Source organism: Larus michahellis, chromosome 1 (genome assembly GCF_964199755.1).
Source record: "Larus michahellis chromosome 1, bLarMic1.1, whole genome shotgun sequence".
Taxonomy (NCBI): domain Eukaryota; kingdom Metazoa; phylum Chordata; class Aves; order Charadriiformes; family Laridae; genus Larus; species Larus michahellis.
This window is the reverse complement of record NC_133896.1, coordinates 132,152,852-132,173,439: the sequence shown is the minus strand read 5'-3', so window position 1 is coordinate 132,173,439 and position 20,588 is coordinate 132,152,852. Positions and strand designations below refer to the sequence as shown.

Below are 20,588 nucleotides of genomic sequence, written 5' to 3'. Positions count from 1 at the left end.
ATGTTTACTAACGGTAAACTATTTCTCCTCCAGCTATTCAAAGAGTAAATTTAGTATGTCCACATTTAAAAGTTACTTTCAGTGGTCCTTATTTACATAGTCAGCACACACTTCTAGTGACTATATAATGGCATGAGTGTACATTTTCAGTTCTAAAAAGAAAGAAAATCTTTTTACTCTTATCTGTCACTAGGGGTTAAAGTATTTGGAAACAGTACTCATCACCACACACTGGTACATATTTCTTCCCAATTATTTTTTTCTTAGAAATTTATTATATTATTTTTCTTAGAAATTTATCATAATCATGATGCATTTCAGCATTTGGTAAGACCAAAGAACAATCAGAACAATGCATTTCAGCATCATGATTGTTAAAACCGAGCTCATTTTTATGTTCCCAGTCAAGACCTGCACTACCTGCTTGGTGGCCACAGTAGCTGTAACTCAGCAAGGTGCTTAATTATGTACACATTTTAATAATGCTAATAACTCCCCAATTGAGCCTAGGGACTCTACCTGCATGACTTACATTGTCATAAACATAGAGCTAGGAATTTATTTATTCTTTTTATTTATTATTTGTTTATTTATAATTATTGTTTTGATACCATTTATTTTCACTGCAGCAAGGTATGGAGTGGATGACTTCAGATAAAAGCAGGCAGGAAGGATGAAATAAAGAGACGACCTTTGCATCTAGGAAGACTCCGATTCCCCCAGAATCACACATACACATCACCTTAACCTTTCAAAGAAGATGCATTGAGTACTATTCCAGCTATTTTCAAATAAGATCATTATAAAGGAGAAACTATTGCTCTCCACAGACTATAAAGAGCTTATGCGTCTTTTCCCAAAAGAATATGCTAAAGCAATGTTTCCCCTCCATAATCAATTTATGGCTGACGCTGGCGGGATGCCATCTCCAATACGTACACCTGTGTGACAGTGGCACAATAGAAGTGTTTGCATACTCTATGAGATCTTTGAGATCCTTTGCAACAAACATCAGTATGCATCTGTAAAATATGATTTCTGAACCCTCTCCCCCTCCCCCAGATTTACAGAGACTTGATTTCTAAATTATGTGCATTTATTATTGTACTAGGTAAGACCAAAGAACAATCAGATGGTGTGTGTAGCACTGAGGTCTAACGTTGCACCGTGCAGTTGAGAAACCAATGTCAGGATACATCAACTACACAATTTAGAAGTTAACAAGGCAGAAGCATCAATCAAAACCTGTATTTCATAAGGACTACACAGCGTGGGGTCTATTCTGCTCCAAGCGCTAGCTCTCGGTGCTGCACATGCGGATGGACTCCCGGGCATTTCAGAGAGAGCGAACTCCTTCTCAGCTGGGATACTGCTGTTCTTACACCCAAGCAAGCGCTCACTACTTCCCTGCAACGCCCGCAGTACTGTCTGTTGCTGTAACACACATGCAGACGTTTACTGAATATACCATTTTCAGAACACTTCTAACCAACTTGAGGAAGGGAGGAGAAAAGAAGGCTCCAGGGAGACCTTATAGTGGCCTACCAGTATCTTAAGGGGGCCTACAAGAAAGCTGGTGAGGGACTTTTTAGGATGTCGGGTAATGGTAGGACCAGAGGCAATGGATTAAAACCAGAGATGGGATGATTCAGACTGGACATTAGGAAGAAGTTCTTCACCACGAGGGTGGTGAGACACTGGAATGGGTTGCCCAGAGAGGTGGTGGAAGCCCCATCCCTGGAGGTGTTCAAGGCCAGGCTGGATGGGGCTTTGAGCAGCCTGGTCTAGTGGGAGATGTCCCTGCCCATGGCAGGGGGGTTGGAATTAGATGGTCTTTAAGGTCCCTTCCAACCCTAACAATTCTATGATTCTATGCTTGTTAGTCATGAGAAGTTCAGCACTTGATGAGGGCCAATTATAACGATGGTTATTTTACAAGAGTTATGAAAGACACCTTTCCATCCTGCATTTCCTGCTGGAATCTTTATGGCCAACTTAAGGTTTCTCACCTGCAGCCTAGGGTCAACATAATATGATATGACCTAAATAATGCACACCTTTAATCACGAACAGTGTTTCCAGAAGTTTCCAAATGCCACTTGTAATGCAAAATACAAAATCCATCTAATGCTCGTTTTCTTAAATGTCACACTACTGTAAAATGGAAAAAATACAAGCATCTATTTGTTTAAGAAATAAATACCGCACGAAACACAGCAAAGTGATATAGTCTGTATCGATGTATGCCAAGTAACAGGTACTTCATACTGGTAACATTTGTTGCATTCTTATGCTCTTAAACATAAAATCTCTAAAACCAGCTCATCAAATGAGGGCACAAAATGACCTAATCAAATTAGTGGTGGTTTTTATGGAAATGGAATTAGATTAATAGAAAAGTTAATATTTGATAAATATTCCATGTCTCACATAACAGGAAAGTTATAATACACGTATATAAAATATCTCTATTGTACCACAGTCCTGGAGTTCGAGGACAAAGAAATGCCCTGAACTGAACACAATGTACATCTGATGACAACATGGGCACATGGTTAAATGCATCAGAGTTAAACTTGGTGGTGTAAAAAATGATGTAGTTTTTGTTTAGGCTTTGCAGATACTATATTACTTCAAAAAGACTATAAAATGCAGAGAGGGAAGATTCTGTCTTAGCAACATAGTAATTCATAGAAAATGTAGTAGCGGACAAACGTATAAGAGGCAATAACCCATGTTTTGAGTCTTATACTCATTAAGAGTAGAAAAATATCATTTGATTACTTGCAAATTATTTAGCATTGCAGAATATAGGACTGCCTACCAACCAAGGATAAAATATAGAAATTAATTAGGCTGCTATAAAAAAAAAGACAGTAATTTTCCTGATTACTCACCCCCAAAAATCTGCTTTAAAACAAATACTATACAGTATTTTTTTAATTGATGACAAATGAAAACAAACAAAACAAGAGAGAGATATAGAAATAATTATTTTTAACTACAAGTCTAAAGTGTAGGGTTCTTTTTTTTTTTCTGGAAGCCTTTTTTTTTTTTTTTTTTTTTACAAGCACAAGATGTTAATTACAAGGGACAATTGGTTGCTTCCAGGTGAAGAGAGAGGGAGAACATCATCATTTCAAAAGTGACTTCATTTTGTTCAGAAATTCATAGTCCAATGTATTATAGTGGAGACGCTCACTTAGCACAAAAGTGGAGGGACAAGGAAAACATAGGTATAAAGCTGGAATTCCATATATTCCATTTCATTGTGAATCAAATATATTAAATTTTATGGAGAGATTCTCCATGGTTTTTCTGAGAAGAAAATATAATGGAAAAATTAAAGCCAATGAGAAGGACTAGTGATTATATGACCTGATGACATACTTTCACTGTAAAATTAATTCTACTAATTTTATTTCAAAAGTAAGAATAAAGACACTCTCTCAAAATATGCCAATGTTATATTTCTCTTAAAAACTTTTTGCAGTCAGGCAAAGGCTATCACTGCCAAAAGTTGTAGCTATGTAGCTATGGTCACAATATTCTGAACAAGGAAGAAATGGACTAAAGACACTTTCCCTTAACTTTAAACCTGATCTACCCATCACACAAGTCTTGAGGACGAATTTGTGCCCAGTGCTGCTACAAAATCACCATGATAATAATAATGGCAAGACCTATGAAGTGGACTTTTTTTTTTGTTGATACTTTAATAGTTTTCTTTTTTCCTTCTTCAGAAGCACATGCAGTCACCTTGCATTTATACAAAAGTAGGGAAAAAAAAAAGTTTTCTAGCAATCAGGCTCCTCTAGCTAATGTGACCATATTTAAGTGCAATAATAAAATCCCTTTGCTCCCAGAGAGTTCTCAGAGTTAGGCTGATTCTTTTGTGACCATTTATCCTCTATCTTTATAGTACTCCCTGGTAATATTTTCTATTGAAAGCATTCCATGTGATATCTAAAAATATTAAATCATATATCCAGAAGACATGGATGAATGGACATGTTCTTCAATGTGTGCATGTCAAAAGTGATATCTGGAAGACAATATAATATAATGTATGCAGTGAGAAATAAGAGAGAAAGATATAGATGTTAGCACTGGAAAATAATCCATCAGGTGGATGATTAAAGTGTCTTAGGAGGCCTAGAGCCCTGTCATTTTTGGAGTCAGATGTCTTAATTAGCAGGACTTGCCCTTTTAAAGACATTTGCCTGTGCAAGAAAGAGCTTCACTAATCTTTGCTTTGCATAATAATCTAAGCAGTCACCCTGAACGTGGGAGACATGAGAACTTGACTTCTCTCCCAGCTTGAAGGAATTCAGACCCACATCTCCAGTTTCTCAGTAGTGCGGCCTAAATAACCAAAGGAAAACACAAAGGCCCAGAAACAAACCACATCTGAACCCTAACGCTCTGAGCTTATCCAGAAGTGACCTAGGTTACATAGCCCACGCCTGTGATCATAATTTTTTTTGTTTTCGAGAAACAATTGTCTGACATGAAATGCAGCAGATGCACTCTGATCGCTAGCTTGAAAAACAAACTGTTGACTCCAGCATTCACCACTTTTCTGTTTCTCAATGAAAGCTGCCACAGTTGCCTCGTTTCATGTTGAAGTCAGTGCTGTTTCTGCTTGGAAGTCCAAAACTTAAAGGCATAGTCAGGTATTTTCAATTAAAATATAGTTCCTAGCACATATTTAGGTATGCAGATTTAAGTCTAGTATTGATGTATCCAGGTAGCAGAAGCTTGTAGCCTGGGAAATACAAACCACAAAATGTTAGCTAGATGTAAATCAGCCTTTTAGACTCGCAAACCTAAGTCTTCTTTCTGTTCCTCGTATTTCCAAGTTCTTTGCCTTGACAGAAACCTGTGTTCTCTGAGCTTGGGAACCACAAGCAGCACCCGGGATCTCCCAGTCACACTCGTAAGTAATTGCCAGTTATATCTGAGCACTATTTCATGCAGTCGCTTCATTGACATGCTATACATACTAACAGATGGCTCATACTGGAGCTGGACAGTAAATTACAAGGTTTACTTATGCTTTTAAAAGATGTAATACCTTCTATTTTTCAGTGATCACAAGTAACGCAAGCAAATGAGCTATTACATTACAAACAGGATTGATGGGAGGCTGGCTAGCACAGCCAATGATATTAAAAGTAGTCTCACATCAATCCTACCTCTCATTTTGCATCTCAAAAAAAGGTAGCAACTGTTGTGACAAATATAGGCGAGTCCTCCAACAAGACACAATGAATCTCATTCTTTGTAAGAGGCAGCATGACAGAAAAAAATAAAAGGGAAATCAAAAAAGTAAAATTATTCCAGAGGAGTCACTGAAAACTCTGGAGCTGGGATTATGTTTGGAATTTGCAGGTATTCTTTTTGACACTTCAGTTACTGCACATAGTTTCCAAATTAAGCACCATCAACCATGAAAGGATCACAGATATTTTAAATTACTTTGCTAAATATTTACCAGTTTGTCTTTAACAGAAAGGAGATTTTTTTTTTTGCCTTTTTTTTTTTTCCACAGCCTGATTTAGATAATTCTAATTAAACAGCCAAACCTTCAAACCCAACAAACTCACTCTGTGGATTCATGATGTGATGTCTTGCACACGCATCACATTTACCAGCTAGAACTTAAATAGCTATTGCTGTGAATGCTGGGAGTCTCTCTGTCCTTGGCAAGGAATAAAGTGAGGAGGAGCTGGGACTCTGCGGAGACTGGCAGAGTGAAATGAGCTTGGGGAAGCATGAAGGACTGATCAGAAGATCGAGGGCTGAGGTGAGAGCGCCCAGAAAAAAAAATAAAATGTAGGAGGCCTAGAGAGGGGCAAGTTCTTGTGCTAGCAGAGAGGTAATGGCCAGTTTTGGTGGCAGCCCTTCATACTTGAGGGCAGCCCAAAGCCCTGGTGTAGAGACACAAGTGTCCTAGCTCCTTTGTCATTACTTTAACTCACAACCGGGAGACCTCTGAATTATCCAGTACATATAAACACTGTCATTGGTCATTTAGAAGAAGAAAGAGTGGAAAGAAAAGGTCGAACTGCATGAAAGGACAACGGAGAAAAGGTGTCCCTAAATTTAAAAAATGCTACAAAGGAGGAGACTTTTTTTTCCCTTTTCTTTTTCAGTCCTCTTCTCTCTAGCTCACACCTTCCTTCCCATCTCTCTCAGAAATAGCTGTAAGAATAGCTCTTAGAACAGGCTGCAAGTGCTTAGAAACAGGGACTATCACTTGATTCCTTGCCTGCACACAGCATGATGAATGAGGTCCCTGCATCACTCCCCCATTATTTTTGGGCTAGGTTTTCAACAGTCCTAAGCAGCTCCAGTTCCAACCAAGCAGAAACAGACAATTGAGGCTGTAATTTCTACATATAAAATGGTAACGAATACATAAAAACATTACCGTAGATTAGAAGCTCATATCTATTTCTTCCAGGTAGGAGAGAAATGCAATTCAGTCACTGATTTAACACGAACTTGACTACAGTACCACTCTTTTTGCAGAGCTATTTAAACGTAGATCAACAGTAAAAGGACAATTTTTCATAGAAGTATGTAAACACAGTTGGAAGCTGAAGTTCATCACTTGCACCTTAAGGTTAGAAAGCATGTGTGCTAGAGGGAAAGCTGATGTTGAGTTTGAGAGGATGAACTGATTATTACTGGCATATAAATTAGGTATGAAATAGCCAATAAATGGCTTATTTTCCCTACTTATTACAGTTTGCATTGATCTTATGTGTATCTCAGCTCCTTAGATAACAATGCTTATAAAATAAAACCAGAGAGTAGAACTATCATGCTTCATCTTTTCACTGTTGTTGCCACAGCTAGACTGATCCAACTGGGACTCTGCCATGAACTGAAAGATTGTTTACAAGCCATTAAGTTCACCGTCATTTGACCTGCCCAATTCTGTTTGGCAACCGTTATGTTTCACTTGTTCATCCCCAAAAGTACAGATACAGAAACAAGACTCATGCTAGATAGCAAAGATTCTGGCACTCTCTCCTGCAGCACTACCTCTCCAATAGATCTGCTTCCATCGTTGTAGGGATGCAGCACAGGTAGTACATGAAAAGCATGTAAAAGCATGGTATTAGGTGTAGTAATAACACTTGATACGGGGGAACTTGATACTTATGAAAGAAGAGACTGATAGACAGACACACTGATGGTTTTCAGTGACTGAACATTTTCAAATACCTAACTTTTGCATGCACGTGTAAAAATGTGTATTTGCACATATATTTGCACACACATCTAAGAGAGAGAACGAACAACTTCACATATCTGTTTTTTCTCAGTGATTTGACTATTTCCAAAGTCAACACGTTTTCACCTGGCTCCTTTTCCTAAAGCAATCCTCAAGTGGTGAGAAGTGTCCAGAATGATTTCCACTCTTTGCTGACTCTGGTTAGTACACAGAAGAATAATATATTGTCTCAGCGTCTCACTAATGGTGGGTGGGCTAAGAAAGGTGACTATCGTAACACTGAGAAACTTTTAGATTGATCTAGTTTATCACTTTTATCTAGTTTATCACTTATCACTAAGGCAGAATAGGTATAGACAGAACTGTTACACAAGTTGTCTGGCTGCACTCAGCACTGGCACAGAACAATGATGTGCTGATCATTGTGATAACATAGTTCAGGTCACTCTCGTCTCTTCCAGATAGCAATATAGGCTGGCTTAATTAACCCTTAAATTTATTCTTTCATCAGGAACACACTGTGTGTCATAACAAAAACACGCATCTGCTTACTTATTGCATTCTTGTCATATACCCATAACTCTCACATGTTCAGTCTTGACAAGTCTGATCTGCAGTTATATATATTGAGCTGACAGATTATTCCCAGTGAATAAGAGTCAATTAAAAGAAATTTTGAAAAAGTAATAGAAATTCCAAAAATAGGGCTTATTTCTTCCCAGGATCATAATTTGATAAAATACGATGGAGGGCTGAATCACTGTGAGCCTGCATTGTGCTTATATGGCACAACATCAACTCTGGGTTTGAATCTACAGTTCACCCCACTGACAATTTTCAGGTTTCCATTGAGATTTTTAGTGGAAAAATGGTTAACCAATTAAAATTACAACACAGTATTATCTGAAGAAAAGTTTGTCCTCTACCCTACTGTGAATGTAGCTGTGCAATAATAGTAACATCTATTTCTGATGTCTGGATAGATTGTCCCTCTGCATGTAGAAGACCATTATCCTGTGACTACGTTCTGTTCTGCTGATATAATCTCTTAAATAAAGTTTTACTGTTTACTTTCCCTAATTGAAGTACAATAGAAAAGACACGGTCTTTAAGAAGCTTCACTTTAGTCACTGCCTCGTAGCTTTGAAGGTGTTTCAGGTTGTCTTTCAGTGTACTTCAAAACACCCTTGATAAAAGAGCATGTGTGGAGGTGGAGTGGGAATATTACTGCAATTATATTTTATGCAGAGTTGTAAAAAGTTTACTTAACTGCCATCCTTCTGCCAACTTTCCCACTATGGTTTTGATCCTCTCACTTCTCTGCTAAGCAATCAAATCCTGCAAAATATTTTTCTTGCAGGTCTTATTTTGCCCCTTTTCAGAGCTGAATATTTCTTTGAACAGATAAACCAAACTATTTTTTTTTTAATCCTTTGTCTTTTACAATCATCAGAAACTCCTACAATTTTGAACAAAATTTTAATTTGCTAGTCCTAAAAGAGAACCTTCAAACAATGAAGGCCATCCTTGCACTGACAGATGTATGAACAAACAGACTTGATACTGGCAGATATTTTCCTTTTACCCTGGACTATATCAATTTATTTAACAGTCTTCGTCTCCCAGTAATAAAAAACTGAAAACCATTATAATACAATCTAAAATAGAAATTCATAGCAACAATAATTGGCACATGGCTACAAAAATATCAATTAACTGTGTGTGCAGCTGAGCAAGAAAAGTGGGAAATTACTCACTGGTAAGAAAATGCTGGGAAGTGGGGCCAAAATCCCTGTGAGCTTCGTGCAGTTGCCTGACGCGTTCCTCAATGGCCACCTGTTAAGAGAGGAGAAAAAAAAAATGACCCTCTTCTAAGCAAGTAACAAGTAGCAACTACAGTCAGATACCTTTTTCATTGGAGAACATTCTGTTTAAAATTAAGCAGGCTCCTGCAACAATTGTTAACCCTCAGGGCTTAACTGAGATTCAGTGTGTCTTACCCAGAAGAAAGGAGGTCAAAAAAGGTTTGGGTTTGTTTCTTTGTTGTTTCCCCCCCCCCCCCCCCCCCCCAACTTTAACCGATGCTAGAACAAGTTGAAAATTAAAAGGCTGATAAATAAAGGTATAGCAAATTCACTTGACTTTATGTACCTGAATTGAATACGACTGTTGCTTGCCAATATTGAAGTCAGAACCTTCTTCTATATCAATACTTTTACAGAACTACCTCGAAAGTACTTTTTGAGAATGTACTATTATGAATCAGCATGTGAAATATAATCTCTTATAACGTGGACATGATCACTGTATTTTAGCTGAGTGCTGAAATGAGGGTAACCAAAGAGCAGCTGGTGTAAACGCTTCTCTTTTTTTTTTTTAATCAGTTAAATCCTACACCACCACACACACACACACCCCCAACCCTTTCCTTGGAAGAGTCCTTTGAAGAACATGTTGTTACTAATGTTTTGTTGGGTTGGTGTATTGCATGAAAACACAGATGCTAGTTGGTAAGGTAAGATTGCTTTTATCTTTACCCTTGAAAATCCCAGCAAAGTATCAAGCAAGCAGCCAAGAGGGGGTCGTTGCTATACGATTCCATAGCTTACGAATGACATCTACCAGGAGCTTTGTAGCCTATATGCTAAAAGGGTACCATCATTAAGTTAGACCTAAGAATAGGATTAGGTAAAGCAAGGCAGAATGTTTGAAAATAGTGATAGAATGTTTTAGAAATGCATTATGTAAGATAACTGATAGGAAGCACATTCACTTAACTTAAATATTGCCTGTAAGACAAAGTGTCGTACCGAGACTGGCAAAGCAGAAGGTAAAAGTGATTGATCTGTTTCTATTGTCCTAATTGTGAGATACGTAACAAGGAAACAAATAGGTTGCATGAATAAAAAGCAATCCACATTTTTATACTTTTAGGGATTATTTTTTTTTGGTTGGTGATAGGAAGGAGCAATTGTATAATAACTGGGCATGATTCAGTTAGAAGGGAAAAATGATAGAATTGACTAGCTCTTTGTTATGGCTGTGTTTGTTTGCCAATAACCCCTAGCACCCAAAATCTGGTTTCACCAAACACAACAGAAATTTAACATCAGGACGTGAATTTTTTTTGCTTACAGTTTCAGAACTGACACTATGACCAAAAAGCCCCCCTTCCTTTCTTTCCTCAAGCCATTTTTCAGATGCTTTTCCTGCAGCTTCCTCCATTTCTATGCCTTCTTTTCTCTTCCGGCTTCCTACACCCAGACACAATCAACACAACTTTTTGGTAGTCCCTGTTGACCAGCACCTCCCCACATAGCTCAGCTACCAACATATCACCATGAGGCCTCTGTTCTTACTTCTACTGTTCTCTTGAATCCAAAAGTGCTCACAGAGCAACACTTATATTGGTAGGTTTAAGGCAGGCACATTCTGGCTCAGTCCTATGACCAGTGCTTTTTCTGTTTGATCTTGCTGATTGCTTAGCTAGACAAAACTAAGCCTAGGAAGAGGCTGAACTCTGGATAACTTCTGAAACTGTGAGCAGAAGGCATCTGGATAAAGGACAATTTAAGCCTAGAGTGAATTGCATGGACAGATGTTCTGTTAAGCAATGCTTCATTCAAGATTGGCTTTCATCTTGAGTTCACACCTAATTCACAGCATAGATATAAGCTAGAGAAGTCTTTAAGTGCATAGAGAACAATAATAGGGCTGCTTCTGGTCATCAATATCATTAGCTTAAGTTATTGAAGCATAAACTATGCTTCAATACTATTCTACTTCAATACTATTTTTAATGGCTTTTCAACGAAGACTAGGATGATAACCTTAAACATACATAAAACAGACACATGCAAATAAAAAAAACCTGGAAAAGTGTTAATGGAATTATATCTGCTCTTTGTAATCCTCTTAAAATAAACCTCATAACATACCTATTTTATTATTAGGACATGATTGGTTAGAAAAGAAACATAAGGCTCCTCTTTTATATTAGCATTTACTCTTCGATTAGTCAACTAGGATGGAAAAGGTATTTTCTGGCGTGCAGATTCTCTAAAGAGAATGAGAGCTCTACAAAGTGGGGAGCAGTGCTTCATGTAGGAGAATGACAACAGCCAGCTTGTGGTCAGAATAGAGTATGGCAACTGTTTGGTATGCGCGACCACTATCAGCTCACAGCCCATACAACTTCTTCAAGTGTGCTAAAACTGAGAATTTCAATCACTTCAAAACATCCATGTGAGCTTTGAGCTGCACGAAATTATTAAACTGAGATTTTTAGCCTTATATGCCCATCCAGCAAAATAAAATACCTTACACACTGCAGAGTTAACTTTCAAACCGAACAGCCTTGGATGTGAGCCAGGAAATACCTCAGTCTAGAGGTAGATTTTGTCAATTGAGAGACGAATAAAACATTGGTAAATCTTGAGTATTCTCCAGGAAGTATCACCTGAGAACATATGAAGTTATTCCATTTGGCTGCCAGGAAATATCACTTATTGATGTATTGGCATACTACCTTATAGGTGCCAAAAGACGAATGCACTGTTGATGGTAGAGCAAGGAAGATTATTGCAGTCAGTCTCTGTGAATTTTACCAAGACTAAGATGTAAATGATAAAATAATAGAATTTGAACCCACAATAACTGGGGTTATTTTGAACAATTAAAAAACCCCCACCTGAACAATGATTACTTAAGGTTACAGAAGAATGTTTGTCTGATACAATAAAATCAAAGTTGCATTTGGCTTTGTGGTTTATACCCTGGAGAAGGAGAACCATATCCACCCAAGCCTTCATAACTGAATTGCAAATGTTGAAAAAAAAAAATCTCACTGGCATGTAAATTTTTTTTTTAAATTCATTTTCAAAACCAAGCCATATGTAATTCTCAAATTTTAAATTTTGTCTTGTTTTCTTCCAAGTCAAGTGAAATAGGTTCTTCTAATACAAGCACAAACAGTATCCTATGCATTTTTGTATGCTACGCCCCTGAACCAAGTGCAGTTTCCCTTAGAAAATAAAAATGATGTTGTGAAGAACTGAAGCTGTGTGTGAAGAAAACAGGAAAATTTTAAAGCCGATTCAAGCACTCATTTTCCTTACTTTAAATGGAAGAAAACATTTATACTGTCAATGAAGTTTTGCAAATACCACCCCCCCACCATATCTCAATAGCCAAAGGAAAAATTATGTCTTCTGACTTTGGTAGTCTCTCCCTTCTAGTATGAGGTTAGTCAGACTAATGTGCAAAAAGTAATAATTTTCAAGGCACTGTTACCAGTACATAACATGCAGGATGGGACTGTGGATTTGATTTGGGTATCTTTCAGGTAAAACTCTCTACAGTATTTCTCTGTAAGTAATGCTACTAAAAAAATCAATAGGTGGATTTCTAAAAAGTCAGATATTACTTTATCTGAATCAAGATACAAGAATTTGGTTTTAACAAACCAAAGTCTTTTTACATCTGATTTTGACTTAAAAAAAAAAAAAAAAAAATCAGGATTTTCTGTAACTGGGATACTTCAACTGTTGCTTTTCTTCACTGAGGATGCATGCTTGAAGAGACATGCATTTCCATTATTTATTTAATCCACTGTTTTACATAATATTTATCTTCTTTCAATCATGACAAATGAAAGAGCCACAGTAGTGCAGTAAATATTATACTTGAAGCTGAAGATGGTAATATTAAAAATCCTATACTGATTTTAAGCGATACTGACTTGGAACGCAAACAGCTTCTGCTAAACAAATAGGCGAATAAAAAAAAAGTAAAGTTATTTAAATGCCTCTCCTTTAAAGACTTTGCAAACATTTGATGAACGAAGTTCTATTTCACATCATTTGAATGCAGCTGTGTGAACTGAATACATAATCGGGTTCAGATAAACAAATTATGACAATAACAAAAGCAAAGCTATGTCATGCAGTTGTTAGGAATAGTTTTTAGATACTTAATATTGGGGATCAACCTTGAAAACACTTGTTATAACAGCTCCACTGAAATTATAAAAGGATTTCATGGATTGAACTTGGGTCTACCATTAAATTATTATTATTTTTTTTTAAATTTTGCTGGGTTTTAACTGAGAACATTTTTATTATATCTAAAGCCTTCTTTTGTGCTTATGTCCACGCTGCAAAACAGGCCTGGATCAAGATTTACTGATGTTTGATTCTTAGTATTTTCCATGTTCTCAAAAAGTACCTAACACCACCTATTAAGGTGTGCTGGCGTTGCTGAGATAGTCAGAAAGATGTGATGGAACAAGCTGGCACACCTCAACACATTGGTTAAAGCCTGCAAAGAAAAAGTGACTTCAGCAGAGAGCTATAAAAGCACACAAATTCCATACTGGGACAACATAATACTCAGCCTAGGTCTAGCACTGTGGCTTAACCCTGCCCCAGTCTTCCCCATAGCTTTGATGTTCAACTGAACAAGTTCACTAGAGGAAACTACCCCTGGGACGCTTCCCTCCTGGACAGACTCTCTCTGATCACTAGGATAAAAGGTGCTCTGCAAAATGAGTGGCTCCAGTGCTGCACGAGCGAAGGTGGCTGGCTGGATGCCCATTTGCACTCAGCACGCTTAGAGAATTCACATTCAACAAACTTTGGAGGGAACTTAATCAAAAAAAGTCTTACTTATGAATCTTAAATGGTCACAGACAAATGGCCAATGAAGCTGGTGATGACATGTAGAGAGAAGACACCAGGCAAATGGGGAATGTTACAGGTGAATACATGAACGCCTCCACCCTTGCTCGTACCGCGGCAATTCAGAAATAGAATGCTGTGGGTTCCAAACTGTAATCCAAGAATCACACCTGAATTACAAATCAATTCTCTTCTTTATCACAGTCCTCTGTTTGGACACACCCTTTTATAACGATGAAGAACAAAGCATACAAAAATACTAAAATGTTAGGTATCTATTAAACACTATTCATGTATCTCCCTTCTTGATATATTCAAATAACGTCTCTTGCAGTGCTTCTTAAAGAGATCTAGCAGGCAGCTGCGTTTGGCTGTCCTGGCCCATGTGAATGGTAAACGTGCAAATGCACGCTCTTGAGCAAAAAAGCAGAAACACCTACAGTTCTTCCTAAATGACACTGTAACAAAACCCACCTTTGCTGTACTATAACACATTTCAGTTCGACTGCTGCCGTGCTAGCAAAATAGCTAAAAACATGCATTATACACTCATCTCTCCCTGCTTGAAAGCATTACTATCTTGCAAAGACTATTTCCTGTAAAAAGATTTAATAATTTTTTTCTGGTTCTAATTTTTAAACTGTAATCACATATGTTTGTAATATATACATTCTTCTCAGAATATTTGATAAGCAAGGAAATAAAGAAGGTTATTACAGAAAAAAAGGTTAAATTAGCATCCATTAGTCTCTTGTAGGGTGATCAAGTTGCCATAATTGAAAATAACTGTCAATTTTCTCCTAAAAGGCTAGGAAGAGATGTGAGTGCTTTAGAACAAACAACGTGCAGAACAATGAATCTAAACCTATTCTGTTGATAGAGTGGTTATTTGTTTTCATTCACTTAAAAACAAAACAAAAAAACAACAACAGCCCACCCCAAAACAACTCTACATGTGACACCAGTGACAACATTATCTGAAAAGACAATGTAATTGAAAACACGAAACTAGCAAATGAGAAGTCTATACAATCGTACATCACATATCTTCGCGTGTTATATCTCTTGGGGCTCTTTCTAGGTGTATCTCTTTAGAAATATCCTGATTTGCCAAGCAAAGTAAGGCAATAAGCTTTTTTTTTTTCTTTCTATGCTTGCTCTGCACACTTCATTACACATCTGCAATTTCTAAGTTGACTTTTATTCTTTCTAGGAAAAAAGACCTTTTTGTCTTTGATGCTCATGGAAACAAACAGCAGGTTCTACTACCCCTGTTTCTAAGCCAAACCATGCTGTCATTGAAAGGACTTAATAGCGTCATGTGCTATTTTAATAGGGGATTATTAGTGCTATAATGGAAAAAATATTTCAATTCTCCCTCTTCCTGATTCACCATTACTAGATCTACTGACACTCTAGCCAAGTGCTAGAATCCCAACAGAAGGCATAGAGAAAAATGTTTTGTTTTTCCCTAAAAGAAAACAGAACTTTTCCTCACCAGATTTCCCTGCATCTTCTCACTTCTAAATAAAATATAACAGATATAGGCAAATATTAGAATGTCTTTCAATTCATCAAGAACACAACTTCAAGTAAGGGAGGGGGAACGGGTTTCATTAAGTTCTATTTTGTCAAATTACTTCACTTTTTATTTTAAGATCACTCATAGAAGAGTGGGGAGGTCAGTTAGGTACCATATGTCCCACTCAATGCAGTTAGACATTTACTTTTGAGGTTAACTTCTTCAAATTATTATTCACTTGAAACACAGCAACAGCCTAAACTCTTCTGAGGTCAAAAAAATATCCTTTTTGTAAGGGCATCTAAGGGCACAAACAGCATAATATAGAGACACTAATTACATAATTATGCTGCCCCAAATGCAAGCAAATTATAGGAAGGTATGCAAGTAGCAATTTTTACTACTTATTAACATGAGAGTAGAAATGAGATCACTAGTTAAAAAAAGGCAAAATATGAAGAGTTAAGACAATTGTTGAATGGCTGAATGTGACTGGGATTCTAAAGAAAAATGCCGAGGAAAGAAGGAAAAGAATAGAAGATTCTCATCTAAACAGCTATATTTACTGCAGCAGCAAAACGATACACAATCTCCTTTTTCAAAGTTTGCTTCACTAAAAGCTGTTCTCATGCAAAGGGCAGTTTTCTGTATTAATAAGCATGCATGCATACATACAATACTTATTAAAATAACACTCCTTTAATTCTCCCACCACATTCATAGCATTTCCACAGCCTCCTGACCTTGACTCCAATTGCGTCCCATTTGACTGCATATCAAAGGAAATTGGCTTCTACAAGACCCTCTTTAATGTTACCCAGCAATTCTCCTCCCAAGAGCTGAAAAGCTTCTTTCTTTTCTCTCACTGACTCAGAGCTGCCAAAGCAGTACAAGGCTGTTCTTTACAAATCAATAAACAGGAAGATGTGATCTACCGTACTTCCAATAGCTACTGAATTCAGCCACTCGCTATTCCTTATATATTAGGGGATAAGGATGGATTTAAATAAGCACACTTTGTGCTCTTAATGAGGAACATCTGGGGAAAAGGCAATTGACAGTCATTGTTCTCAGCTGCTGAACACCAGGTTTAAGTCTTGATATTTACTGAGCCGAAAGCACAGGAAAGGACAATTAGTTTCCTGGTGAAAAGTTCTGTAATCTGAAATATTTTTAAAGTGTTAAAATTAATGTGACGCGTGCTTATTTTCCACGTGAAAGAAAAAAAAATAGATAAATGTAGTGTTATTCACAGGCATTTACAGCTGTTACAAAGATTAAATTCAAATTCCAAGATTTCTGGGTCATGTTTACTTCAGCAGATTGAAATCTGAGTGACTTCATGCAATTCTCCTTTCAGTCAAAAAAAAAAAGAAATCCTAAAATCTAGTAGGATATATGTATTGTACCCTGACTGCTTTTTTTACTCTTCAGATGAAACAAGAGAATAAAATGTAATGAAAAATTCAGGAAACATCTTAAAGCCCTGGGCATAGAGCCTTAGAAAACAGTAAATAAAAGAACAATCTCCTTGACTTAATATGTCTACTGTGAATAACCAGTCATTGCTTCTTAGGCTTTTGTTTTATAATCCTAAAGCAGTGAACTGCAGGCTTTGTGTATCTCTATGCCTAAGGAAAGAAAGTTAGGTCTTACGGTTTAAATAACAAAAACATTCAAATTTAGAGGGAATAAAACACTTGTAAACCCTCTGAAATCTTAGGAACAAACATCTTTAGGAAAACAGTCTCTTAGAAAACATTACTTGTTTTGTTCTGTCAGAGAGGCCTAGCATTTGACATCTCCATTGCTGCTGTACAAGCCATCACACACGCTGGTGGGGGTTCTACAAGGGAATTGGCTTTCACATCACTGTATGTTCCTCATTTCTATTCATGCATTTTTGTTAGGTATAAAATATTTTATGAAACGGATATAAGCTGAGCATAGACTCGCCTTTTAAAAGTACAAGAAACTGCTGTGCACTCCTCCATTCTTGAGCATTTTATTAACAAAGGTTTCAAGTTCTTTACTTCCCAGCCACATTAATTCTCTTTTAATATTGCTTTTTTATGTAATTTAATCAATCTGAACTATTTTTCTGACAAAATCCTTGAAGAATTTTATGGTATACCAAGAAAGTAATTTTTCAAATTATGATCAATAACAACTATTTTTTCACAAAACAGCACTGCACCAATTAAAAAGTTTTCAATTCAACAATTTACATTAGCTTCAAATATATAAATACCCATTGACATCCCTCACTACATTCCACTCTAAGCGGGCTGTGGCTTGCCTAACCACATCTCTGTATGCTCAGACAGTGCCTATATATTCCTTCCAAGGTACCTGTCCATGCTTCCACTTTCTGTATATTCTGTATATTCCTTTTTTATGTTTGAATTTTGCCTGGATCTCCCTGTTCATCCACACAGGCCTCTTGGATTTCTCGCTTGACTTCCTGCTTTTCAGGATGGACCAGTTTTGAGCTTGCAGAAGGTGATCCTTGAGTACCAACCAATTTTCTTGGACCTCTCTTCCTTCCAGGGCCTTATTCCACAGGATTCTTCCAAGCAGATGCCTGAAGAGGCCAAAGTCTGCTCTCCTGAAGTCCAGGCTTGTGGACTCATGGTCACTGCAGCCAAGACTGCCTTTGACCTTCACCTCCCCAATAAGCCCTTCCTTGTTTGTGAGTATGAGGTCCAGCAGAGCATCTGTCTTCATTGGCTCCTCTATCAGTTGTGTCAGGAAGCTTTCATCAACGCCATCCAGGAACATATTGCATTGCTTATGACATACTGTGTTGTCCCTCCAGTAGATAATCAGGCTGGTCCCCCATGGAGGCCTGTGAACATGAAGCTACTTCTAGCTGTCTGTAAAAGGCCTCAACCAATTGTTCTTCCTAGTCAGGTGGCCTAGAGCAGACACCCACTACAATGTCTCCCATACTGGTTTGCTCTTTAATCCTCACCCATAAATTCCCAATCATCTCCTTTTTCAGCCCTGTCATTCCTAGTTTAAAGCTCTTCTCTATGTATCTTCTGTACAGCCCCACAAAAGATACTCCTTAGAGCTCTGACTATGCAGACCTATAGATTCAGTGATTTCTGTTCTGCCTTCAGCATAAAGCTGAAACTATATATACTCTTAGTTCTGTACTGTAAGCTGGGGAAAAGAGAAACTAAAATGTATATGCTACCCTGAACCTCTGTAAGGTTATTGATCTTAAAATGAATGTAACTTTGATGCAGTTTGACATTTTCAAAGTCAGTGGGAACTGGATGCCTGCAACTAGGGACAGAATGTGTTCTGTAGTAAGTAAAACCATCTGGTATGGAGCTCAGCACGGCATATATTCTTTCTGAGATCAAATCTTACTTTTGAGATCAAGGCACCTGCACACTATATGCTTTGAAATGTTTCCACATAAAATTCTTCTTTTTTTTTTTGTTTTATAACAGCCTATCTATCCTTCAGGATTACTCATCATCCATAAGACATCTGGGTGGTATACTGTGATCATCTCTAGGTACAGTAACCAAGAGACAAGTGGATTAATTGGAGTGAGCCTGGAGAAATTAACAAGAATGATGGTGACCTACAGGGAAGGGTTGAATGAGCAATTGCAGTTAAAACTAAGGAACAGAAGTCTTAGGAAATCAGGAAACAGGGACAAATCTGAAATGATGGTTAGTTCTACTATGAATATATAAATTTCTGACGTGTCTGTGGTATTAGATCTGATTTAATTGTGTTAAAAACACAGGATATTTGGAGGGTTCTGGATTATAAGCTATAATGAGCATTATTTATAGGAAAAAAATTCTGCCACTTGCTTTCCATGTTATTTATGTTAAATATCATAAGCAGGCTATATATGAAGGTATATGCTCTTCAATCATTCTGTTGGGAAATAGAGGAAATTAGGAGAAATCTATTTTTCAAATCTTGGGAGGAACAGAAGGTGAATTCCTCCAAGTACAACCCACAGTTTTCCACTTCGTATGCAACATGCTCTTGTACCAAACGTAGAGGAAATCCTAGTTCCCCAAGCCAGAAATTCAGATTATTGGAGGGGGAGGGAGGATGGAATGCAGTCTAATACAAATTATTCCTAAAACTGAATATACGGGCTATTTGACACATAAAGTTCATAAAGTTTCCAGAATTGTCATTAGTTACACTCTAAGTATCTCCCATATTTTCTGCAAATCTAGAATGATGATGGTCTCCTCCACTGAAGGCAATGGAAACACAGGTGATTTGGTAGAAGCTCAGTTCCACCCTTTTCCTCCCTCTTTCCCTCTTAATCCCCAGACAGTCTCATCAATTCTTCATACAGATAATTCATCAACCATTTTAAATCAAGAAGGTTTCAGCAACTTTAAAAAAGAGAAAAAGTTGTAAGACACGCTATTTCAACATATCAAATGTAAAATAACTCAATTCTGTGTCTTCTGTGACTGATTGCACAAACTTGATATTTTTTTCTCTCCCATTTCCACCTCAAGTGAGTTTCAAGGGGTGCATTCTTATTTCTTCAGTCAAATTTGTACTAAGTAGCATCCTACTCCACAGGAAGTCTTACAGATTTCACTGACACCATTCATGGAAAAAGTTACTGTTTTGCATGAGTGAAAGCATCTAGATTTGGAAAGGAAACAATAGGGAAGATCAGCTCCAGTGAGAAATCTTCAGGAAAGATGTGCTGGGGATTAAATTTTCTCTGTCAAACGCTTATAGAAAAGCAACTTGCAGCAGGCTAGTACAAGGCATTGATCTGCAAAACCTGTCTTAAGGCCATTAACATCTCCCATCACTTAAGAAAAAAAGTGGTACATTTAGATTTTGAGTACCTCATATTAGAACACATTTACACTCTTGTCATAGTTCTTAAAATAGCATACATGCATCTCAGAGGTAGAGAAAAGCTTGGCAGGGCTACACTGACATTGTCCCCACCTTTCCCCTGCATTTTTCCTACAGACCTTCTGTTGTCTGATTGTTTTGTTATAGAATCATAGAATGGTTTAGGTTAGAAGGGACCTTAAAGATCATCTAGCTCCAACCCCCTGCCCTGGGCAGGGACACCTCCCACTAGACCAGGCTGCTCAAAGCCCCATCCAGCCTGGCCTTG

General features: G+C 37.4%; 1 protein-coding gene across 8 annotated transcripts in view; it reads right to left on the bottom strand.

Annotated features, from left to right (window-relative positions):
• Positions 1–20,588, bottom strand: part of DMD (dystrophin) — a 1,292,219-nt gene that overhangs the window by 124,010 nt on the left and 1,147,621 nt on the right. For all 8 annotated transcript variants that reach the window (XM_074604145.1, XM_074604126.1, XM_074604154.1 and 5 more), the window contains one exon: positions 9,007–9,085. In XM_074604145.1, coding sequence (XP_074460246.1) covers positions 9,007–9,085 — 79 coding nt within the window. The remainder of the gene's footprint in view (positions 1–9,006; positions 9,086–20,588) is intronic.